Source organism: Gymnogyps californianus, chromosome 5, assembly GCF_018139145.2.
Source record: "Gymnogyps californianus isolate 813 chromosome 5, ASM1813914v2, whole genome shotgun sequence".
NCBI classification, from domain to species: Eukaryota; Metazoa; Chordata; class Aves; order Accipitriformes; family Cathartidae; genus Gymnogyps; species Gymnogyps californianus.
The window spans coordinates 28,178,933-28,189,283 of NC_059475.1; the positions used below are offsets into that span (position 1 = coordinate 28,178,933).

At 50.1% G+C, this 10,351-nt stretch overlaps 1 protein-coding gene across 1 annotated transcript; it reads right to left on the minus strand.

Moving 5' to 3' along the window:
- Nucleotides 1-1,134: 1,134 nt before the first annotated feature.
- SLC35C1 (solute carrier family 35 member C1) lies at nt 1,135-4,313 on the minus strand. Its single transcript, XM_050897816.1, has 2 exons — nt 3,770-4,313; nt 1,135-1,961 (listed from the first exon to the last, which is right to left on the minus strand). Exons 1-2 carry the CDS (start codon nt 4,311-4,313, stop codon nt 1,402-1,404), a joined length of 1,104 nt encoding a protein of 367 aa, XP_050753773.1. The 3' UTR covers nt 1,135-1,401.
- Nucleotides 4,314-10,351: the final 6,038 nt, after the last annotated feature.

Consider the following 10,351-nt stretch of genomic DNA (forward strand, 5'->3'; position numbering starts at 1 on the left):
GTCATGAAACCTGGAGGAGGAGCCCTCCAAAATTAGGCTGGAACATATTCTGGGCAGAAATGGAGTGTCCTTCTGTAGGAGCGGCCAGACATCACACACACGGGGCATGGTACATCATGTAGGATCCGTGGGGCAGGGCACGAAGCAGCGGCACCAACTGCCCAGGACTGTGCAACGTCACAGCTGACTACAGCATGTTTCTGCTGACCCCTGGGATCAGAAATCGCAGCACAGAGTAACCTCAGGTGGCACTTGCATGGGACCAGATTGGGGGGGGGGGGGAGGGGCGCAGAGATTTCTGCAGAACTAACTGTTCAGCAGCAAGTTTCGAGTAAAGGGATTGACGCAGCTGAGCAAAACTAGGTTTTGGGTTGAAGGATTCACTGAGCTGGCCATGGGGGGTATTTAAAAGGAACAAGCCAAAAGACAAAATGCAAACACCACAGGAGATTCAAAGTAGGTATGGAACAAGTCCCCCGAAACAAGCCTAATTAGTAACAACCCCATTTTCAAACACAAACCTACCCCCTACGCAGTGGGTAAAGAGCACAAGTGATGCAAACCCCCTGAACTGGGATCTCCACCCTACAGAAGCAAGTGCTTCAGTGCAACTTTTCCCCTCCTGCCTGTCACTGAGAGAGGCAGAGGCCAAGCTCGCTCCTCCCCGAGAAAGGCCAGTTGAGAGAGCATGCTCTCCCTCATGGAACACAGTGCAGAGGGAATGAGAAGTTTCATTCTTGATTCTTAGCATGATTTCCTGAACTAAGAAGCCAGGTGGAAAGAAACACAGAAGAGACCTCAGCAGGATGCGATACTGACTCTTTGGAAAAGAGATTTGGAGGCACTGCTGCTGCTTAGGCTTGTACAGAATCAGAGGGGAGGGAATTTCCCATCCTTTGCGCTGAATGGGGCAACAGGAAGAAGGGCTGTTGCCAATCCTTTTACAGCAGAACAGTTTACTCGAGTCTATCCCCAGCAGTCTGGCTACCTGCGTCTTCCTTACATGGAGGTTCAGGATTTCATAACTTCAGACTGCATTCATTCAGTTAATTCTAGATCCCTAACAACACAAAGCTCCCATCCCAGTCTTTGTCCGCTGTAAGTCCACCCCCCCAGAGATGCAAATTGCCCAGATTAGGTCAATAGCAACATCCATTTTAAAAAACGATCACAAAAAAAAATGATTGCTTTCTACAACACATGCTCTCCCCAACTCCCATACAGGGTGAGATCCCGTAGATAAAACATGATCCAGTCAGGTCTTTGGCTCTGGTTCCTGACATAGTTTCCCATATGCTTTGCAGGTGAATTTTTTCCTGCTCCTTGCTCTTCTTCTCCCCAGGAGGAAAGGAGCACCAAAGGTTAACCCCCCGCGCACAGAAACGGAAGTGTAGGAGCTGCCTACACACCAGTCTCATTTCTTTCGCTGCTTTTGACATTAGGATCCTCTTGCACCTTTCTCATCTCCAGCCCTTTCACCCACGTGTAGGCAAAGGAGCCCCCAAGAACCATCAAGTTACTCGTCCACCACAAGAAGCTCTTTGTCTCCTCGAAGTAGATAACAGCCAGCACTGTTTGGGCACAGGCCTTGGCTGTCCCGGACACATTGTGGGTGAGTGGGCTAGTGAACTTAATCTGAAGTCCAGTCACATACCCAATAGCAAAGCCAAACACTCCCCCCAGCATCATCATGCCCCAAAAACTGGGGCTCCCCAGCTTGTCGAAGTGGTAGAGGGTGCGGAACTCGCCCAGCAGCATCATGAGGGGGAAGAACAGGACACAAGCATTGACGTTGTTGTAGAAGGTCAGGCGCCAGATGCTACCATCCACCACAGGCAGCACCTTCTTAGTGTAGATGGCATTGAGTGAGACACACAGGCTTGCTAAGATCCCAAAGAATATACCTGTCCATGACAGAGTGCCCTCTGCTCCTTCCTGGTCAACACCCAGCCAGAAGCCACCTGCAACCAAACAAATCAGGCATCATCTGAACAACTGCTGAAGGACTCAAAACATACAGTCAGCAATTCGTCATCTACCTTATACTGAACAACCACAACCACAAGCAGACACAGGCTTAAGGGCTTCCCCTTTCTATTAAGCGAACCCACAAAGTGTCATGACTAGTGTCCTGGGAAGATTTATTTTGGGAATGCAGGTAATTTACTGTGCTATCATTCAATCTCAGAGGACTGATTCTCACACTGAGCAGGCAGCATGAGTTTAGAAACTTTTATTCCGAAGAGCTGTGAACTAAAGTTAAAGCTACTCTTTGTGTATAGGTCATTTTCAGGTGATGATATGATTTTTTTTAATTGAAAAGGCAGCAAACTGACACACAGGTAGCAAGAAATATTCCTCAAGGTTTTTAAAAAAAAAAAAAAAAAAAGGCCTCACAAGCTTTGCTGCACTGTTAACAGGAAGGGAAAGATAGGCCAGAAAAGAAGATGGAAAGACAGTAAACACATGGATGTAATATTAAGAAGCTTGATCAAAAAAACATCACAAGGCAGAAACCGAGTGCAGTATCTTCGACACGTTAAACTTTGATGGGTAATGCACTCTTTAACCACCTCCGAAACAGGAGCTACAGGCTTTGCGTCTCCAGGGCAGAAAGGGAGACCTCTCCCCATCCAGCTCATAAGCAAAGACGTAAAAGGGGAGATGAGCTACTGAAGGAGCACTGCACCGCCTCTCCATTAGCGGCTTCATGTTGGAGGCTGTCTGGGAAGTTGCCTGCAAAGCAGCTAATGTGCTTTAAACTAAGCCCAAATACAAATGGGTTCAATGCACAGACAGGAAGCGCTTTGCATCAGGCCACACAGGATGCTCAGCTATGCTGCTATAGGCATACGGGCAATGCTCTCACAGCAAAAGGAGGTGGAGCCGGGGGGACAGAAGCTTAGAGAAACCCTGTAAGGCTGGCAGATGCCATAGTCCTGGGCAATAACCGAACACAAGACTAGCTGAAGGCAACTGCTTGCATCACTTGGGCGGAAAAAACAGTAGTTCTGTTCCTGTTCACCTCTTCCATGGAGAGGAGATTCTCTTGTCTCATTTTCATCCGAGTCCATCTGCTTGTCAAAGTACCAAAGTGAACACATGTCCACCTGCAACCGGACCACAGTCAACATTTCACCATTCTTGGCATCTATGGCCCTCCAGTGGAAGGTAGCTTTTGGCATTACTGATGCCTTTGGAATGAAAGACTTGTAAGCAATTCCTGTTAGCCAGTCAATGCCCTGCCCTACATCCTAACCACACAACCAGATCGCTGGTGGTGTTTTACGCTTGGCTTGATCAGCTAACCCTTCATCACATGCATTCAGCCTGTCTGAATTGGCTGGCTCCATTGTATGGTCCCAATGGTGCTGACATAAATACTGTTATTGTTACCAAAGTTAATAATCAACAAGCACAGGAGAACAGGGAGAAAGCCACCTGCTGTGGCTTTGTGGGGAAAAAAAAAGGTACGGCAAGTTAAACTTCATTAGAGAGTAGATAGGTTTTAGTGCTCAAAGGAAAAAGGGAGCCATAGTCAAGTAAGAGTAACTTCTTTTCTTAACGAACGAGTTACCTACATGCTCCAGACATGCGAAGCGGGTTGCCAGAGACAGAGCAAGGCACAAGCCCTGAGCTACCCCACCTCACCAGGGAGCCGCCGTGCAGGCAGGGATGGCTTCCCAAGGGGAAGACACCCCATCTTCGTCTCTCTGAGTTTATGGGGCTGGCCGCAGGGTGGGTGCAGCCCCCTCCCGCTCCCCCTCACCTATGATGACTCCGCAGGCCAGGAGGGCGTAGAGGGAGGTGGTCTGCTTGAGGAGCAGGTAGGAGAGCAGCACGTTGAAGACGGTGGTGAGGGAGCGCCCCACGTTGTAGAAGGCCACACCGACGTGCTTGAGGCAGAGGTTGTTGGAGGTGACCATGCCAATGAAGATGGCGGAGAGGGGCAGGACGCTGCGGGACACCTTGGGGTCGAGGCGGAGGGCGGGCAGGCCGGGGCAGGGGGGCCCGCAGGCCGCCCCCAGGCTGAGGCCCAGGCAGAGGGCGGCCGTCAGGGCGCACTGGAAGAAGGTGACGAAGAGGGGGGCGTCGAGGCGCAGCGAGGGGCTGTCCAGCAGGTACTTGTTGAGGAAGACCATGGCGATGGAGGTGAACCAGTAGAGGCAGACCACCACGGCGATGCGCAGGGCCCGCAGCAGGAAGGGCGCCCGCCGGCTCCCGCCGCCCTCCGCCGGCAGCAGCGGGTCCGCGACGCCGCCGCCCAGCGCCATCCGCAGGATCCCCGTCCGCGTCAGCTGCGCCCTGGTCATGGCGGGCGCGGGCCGTCAGCCGACGGCCGTCAGCCCCCGCCCGGCCCTCCCCGGCCCCCCCTCCTCCCGCCGCCGGCCCCGCTCACCCGCCGCCACCGGCCCCGCTCACCCGCCGCCACCGCCGCCGGCCCCACGCTTCCCGGAGCGCCGCGGCCCCGCCCCCGCCGCCCTTTATTCACGCCCCGCGGGCGCCGCTCGGCGCCTCCCCGGCCGCTCGGCCGCGTCGCCATGTCGGGGGAGGGCCCGGCCCGGCCCGGCCGCGGCAGGCGGGGGAACCGCTGCCGGAACCGCTGCCGGAACCGCTGCCGGGGGCAGCGAGGGCAATTAACACCCGGGGCAATTTAGCGAGGAACAATCAACTGAGCACGATTCCTCACGCACCCCCGTGCAGCCAGAAGTGAAGGGCTCGCTGCAGGGGCCGCTGGGGAAGTGCTGCGACAGAGCAGGAGTTCATGGTACTTAATAGCAGCCAGACGAGGTGACCGGCGCCGTGTTTGTCCGGCGGCAGTGGGCAGTGGGCAGCAGGGCCAGGGCGTGAAGGAGGTAACTGGTAGCAGCCCCTGTGTCGGGAACAACGCCTGCCTCGCTAGCTCGTATCAGTGTCCTTTATGTGCTGGTTGGAGCAAATGGGATCTGGGTCTTGTACATTCAGTGATTTGCTGACACGGATTTTGCCCACAGCCTGCCACAAAGTACACGTCTGTGCTCTGCTGCCTAAGCCTTATCTACAGAAATAAGGTTTGAATTTTGTGAAGGTAAATAAAACCTTCCCGATATGACCTGAAGTAGACATGGTGACATCTGCAAACAGCTCATAAGGACAGTACAGGGAAGTGTCGGCTGCCTTGTTCCCCTTCCTGCAGCGTTAACTTTGAAATCTGATCAGGAGAATGTCACTGCCAATGCCATTAACTACTCCAATACTGATGTGCAGCCTGTGCTGAACTCTGCACCACCCTGCTACATTGCAAGCAGTACAGCAACTAACTACTTTCAAGGTAGGCTGGGTATTGGGGTAAGCTGCACACACTCCCCTGCTAAAGCAGTTATCCCACAGTCCCAAATCATCATTCCAGGTATAAAAGACCCATCTGTCCATACTCATGTGCCAAAAGGTCCCGCCTTCTCTTAATGGTGCTTTATAACAAAGGAGCCTTTTCAATACCAAACTCTAGCGTGTTGTGAATTCAAACTGCTGGACAGGATGAAATAAATTAAAATTAATAGCAGATTCCATGTGGCGGGGGAGGCAGCAGTGAGCTCAGTGTCAAACATTGGTCAGTACGATCCATCGCTCCTTATTTCAGCTGAGACTGCTGCAAAATATTTGGTCTGCAATGTCCTGGGGCCCAGCAATTCGCAGAGGGCACAATTAAGGGGATTTCAAAGGCAAGGCCAACAGTGTTAATTGCCCTCATAGCAGCTATGTTCCTGCAGTTGTGAAGGACAGAAGCGTAGCAGGGGTTGTGGGGAGAGAAAAGATATATTTCATTAGACCAGTTGATGCGGCTGGAAAATATTTCAGGCATAATGTGCTTTTCTCAAACCTCTGAAATTGCACTTGATTTTTTTTTCCTCCAGCTGCATCAGTTGGTTTAGTAAAAGATGTCACCTTTCCTCATAGCCCTTCCCTCGTGAACAGCACCTGGGCGCTGGTGGGAATCACGTTCCCTCTGGACAGTGCAAGCTGGTGCCTGGGCATTAGCTCTGGACTGCCCAAGTGCCCCGCAGGGTGACGGAGAGCTCTGGGTACATGCTGAGCACCATCTCACACCCCTGCACCTTGTGACGGGCTATCATCAGGCGCCTTTCCAGCCTCGTAGAGCACTTGCAACCCCAAGCAAGTTTTGCCTCCTCACTTCCTCGACCTCCCTGCTCTGCCTGCCTGCGCAGGCAGCCAGGAGAGCCACAGCGATGCATGGTGTTTGCCCGAGCACGCACGGGGCGTGAGAGCAGGCGGACGCAGGCCTGCAGCTCGTGCCATGGAAACAGCAGAGATCATGACTCTGCAGAGGGGCTGGCATCAAGGCAGGGAAAGCTGCTATCGATATGCTGGAAATGACTGACTGGTGTCCCCTCTAGCTCAGCCATGCTTTGATCCTGCTGCTAGAAGTGCAGCTAGCACTTACTCATTGCAAGCTTCCTGTCCTGCGTCCCTTCCCATCCACCTCTTTCCAGCGCCTGGCCCAGCGCTTCTCCTGTAAACGGCATCGGTTGGGTAAGAAAAAGAAAGCAAACAGCCTGGGTGTGGCATGCTGGACTGGTTGTAGAGGTCCCCGTGTCCTGTTACACATACCTGTGGCTTCAGCATCACACGTTTGTCTTGAATTTCAAGGAAATGACCTCCCCTACCACTAATGTTGCATGTATGACAGCGCCTCTGGCAGAATCAGTCAGATATAGATCTTTTCTTTCCCCCCTCTGCCACTTGCTAGCGTTGTTCAAAATGTCTTCTCTAAACTAAACACAGAAATTAGAGATGGCAAAAACCCCAACCCTCAATTCCATCTTGTCCACTCATTCAGCACATAGAAGATTGCTTTGTCCTGCACAAGTTTGAAATATCCCAATCAATAAAATGTTCATTGCTTCTCCTGGGGGATTATTCTCCAGCCTTATCACACATGTATGGCATGTCTGCATGGGAGAATTGACCAGAATAACTCTCTGAGCTCTGCCAATATAACTCCCTGGTGTTGACAGTGTATTCCAAAATAAAAGTGATTTATTCTCGAATAATCGGGTAGCTCTGTGATAGTTGTGCTGGTCGATCTCCCTAGGCAGAGCTTGTCTACAGCATGGCAATGGTTCTGACAAGTACCTTGAATAAAGGCTTGCCTAGATGCAAAACCTGGCTGCAGTTACTCTGCCATAGCCGTGCCTGCCTACCTGCCTCGCAGGGATGCTCTGCTTTGGGGTGAAGGTGATTTAAAGTTGTAGGTGATTTAGAAATTTCAGACTAAAGGTGGTAATGAACAGGTTATAATGCTCATTGGAGCTATTATGACACTGCTGCCTGGCCTTCTGCACAGCACCAGCCTTAGGCTTCCCTGAATTAATTCCTGCTTGACTTAAAGCTGATCTCTTAGGAAAAAAAAATCAATCTTGATTAGAAATACTTCCAGGGAAACTGAATTCAATAGGGCACTAGCAATATTATTCCGATGGCTGGTTATTTTGCACTAAATAATGCACACTCCTTTTCATGCTTGGAGTTGCCTGGTTCAAGATTTCAACCTCTCGATCTTGTTACAGCTGTTTTACAAGCAAGTGCTTACAGGCAGATGAAGTTACCTTTTAACCTATTTTTTTGAGAAGATAAATACATTTAACTTCCTTACAGAACATATTTATTATGCTATAGCAGCAGCAATTCACTTCCTTATGCGGACGAGACCTAGATATTTTCCTGCCCTGCTGCCTGGTTGTATATTAACATGATAGCACGTATCATGAAGAGCCAGCACAGGATTATTTCTGGCTTAGGAGTGTGCTGCTTCATGTTCCCCAAGTGCTTTCAGAATAAAGAATTATCACTAGTGGATGTCTGAGGCTGGAAAATAAGCAGCTTTGACGGGGTTCCTTGTGTTGGGAAAACTGGCTGCCTTGGTAGTGTCCTTGTTCTCATGTCCGGCGAGGTGCCTGCGCTGCTGCTGGCGGCTGGCATGCCTGCCTGCCTGCCTGCCAGCATGCACACACATGCGCATGCACTCCTGCATCTCATTTAGTCCTTTCCTGAGGTGAACAGAAAACCTTTTAAAATATGACAGGCGGTGCTCCTCTGAGGAGACAGCTCTCCCCTTCCCCCTTAAATTATGTGACCTACTTCAAAGCAAGCAAATCAGCTGATAACCAGCAGCCCGTCTGATAAAATAGCAACAGGCTTTGGGGTGTAGGTCAAACCCACTGGTGAGACAGCATAAATTGCATTTCCTGGCCACACAAGAGACCTGGACGTACTGACCAGTGTGTTAGTGTGGGAACAGGCCCTTTGTAAGTCATGTAGAATAGTAAATGAAGCAGCAGAAAACATTGACAGTTTTGAGTGTTTCTGCATCTTCAGGAAGACCACAGATTTAAGGGCTTATATTCCCGATTCTGTCACTGCAGCTTAATGAGACACCAGTGCCAGCACAGCAGCTTTAATTGCAACAAACACAGCATAACCCATTTTCACTGTGGGCTGAAGTAAGTTGCACCTCCTTGCATGTTACCAACTGAGCTTGAGTTTTGGTGCTTCCACGACACAAGCACTTTTAGAGAAATGCTAACTCTCCTTGGGTCTGTCTTTCATGGAGGCAGGCTGGGCTGTTCTGAAGTACACTGTGTCCTGGTTTTGGCCAGGATAGAGTGAATTTTCTTCCTAGTAGCTAGTATAGTGCAGTGTTTTGGATTTAGTGTGAGAATACTGTTGATAACACACTGATGTTTTTAGTTGGTGCTAAGTAGTGTTTACCCTAAGTAAGTCAAGGATTTTTCAGCTTCTCATGCCCAGCCAGCAAGAAGGCTGGAGGGGCACAAGAAGCTGGGAGGGGACACAGCCAGGACAGCTGACCCAAACTGGCCAAAGGAATATTCCATACCATAGGACATCATGCCCAGTATATAAACTGGGGGGAGCTGGCCAGGAGGGTCGGATCGCTGCTTGGGAACTAACTGAGCATCGGTCGGTGAGTGGTGAGCAACTGCGTTGTGCATCACTTGTTTTGTATATTCTAATTCTTTTAGTATTATTATTGTCATTTTATTATTGTTGTTATTCTTATAATCATTATCATTATTTTCCTTCCTTTCTGTCCTATTAAACTGTCTTTATCTCAACCCACGAGTTGGGGTTTTTTTGGTTGGGTTTTTTTTTTTCCCAATTTTCTCCCCTATCCCACTGGGTTGGGGGAGTGAGCGAGTGGCTGTGTGGTGCTTAGTTGCTGGCTGGGGTTAAACCAGGACAGGGGTTAGAAATAGGGCTCGTTCCACTACCTGGAATGGGACATGGGAAGAAACCAGCTCAGCAGTGATGTCATTCCAGTGTATTTAAGGATTTATTGTGTTCCTTGTGTGTATGGGGATCTGATTTCCAGTTAATACAAGCATCCCTGATGCAGATGTTTATAAAGTATGGGGTTTATGAGTCAAGACATCAATCTAGCTTTGTATGTATATACACAAACACATATATGCAAACATATATGTAAGTATATGTATATCTGTACATATGCATGTGTGTGTGTGTATGATAAGCCTGCATACAGTCAGTGTGACCCCACATCGGCGTCCAAGCAGGGACCAATAACCCAGGAGGGTTGTGACAGGATACCTGTGTCAATACCTGTGACAGGATATTGTGTCAATACCTGTGATGATAGGAGTATTACTTTACTGGACCTACTGGTGGTTCCTCTGGTTTGCTGTGTATCTCAGCAAAATTAGCTTGAGCCTTCAAAGTTTCAAGTTGGAACTGCAGATATTGCCTGGTAACAACAGGTCTCAGCTGACACACCATTATTTCGTATTTGCTGGTAATTAATACAGGAGAAGAAGACCAATGCAAAATCCAAGCCTGATTTATCAGATCAGAACAGCCGAATCAGGTCTCTCTCTGCGAGGTAGTAAACATGAATCAGGGTGAGAGAATAGAGAAATCTCTTAGTATCATCCCCAAACAACACCTGTTTCCAGCACTGGCATTTCCCATTATGATACATCGTCTTTCCAGACTCTGCCTGGTTCGTAGGAGAAATGGCCGTGGCAGGGTAGTGCTGCTGTAGCTCTCCATTGTGCAGGGTAATAGATGTCTCTGCAGTCGCATCATGAAAAAACATGGAGCACCTGGGGAGTCCAATGCAGAGGTGGCCTGGTGTCACTGCAAAATGGGAACAGTTTTGGTCCAGGTGGATTTATTAGCTGTGGCTCTGTGCCAGCCTTGTTGGGCCAGGCAGCTGCTGCAAAGATGCTTCGGTGCCTGCCCCACGTGCTGTCCTCCAGCAGCTTGGTGGCACCAGCTGGAGAGTGCTTGGATCCAGGTGCACCCAGCTCAGACA

Bases quoted from the DNA above. Each gene is read 5' to 3' on its own strand.
- SLC35C1 (XM_050897816.1), bottom strand. From the start codon at position 4,313: ATGACCAGGGCGCAGCTGACGCGGACGGGGATCCTGCGGATGGCGCTG. The intron at 1,962-3,769 runs GTGAGGGGGAGC...GTTTGGTTGCAG, and splicing joins GGCCTGCGGAGTCATCATAG to GTGGCTTCTGGCTGGGTGTT.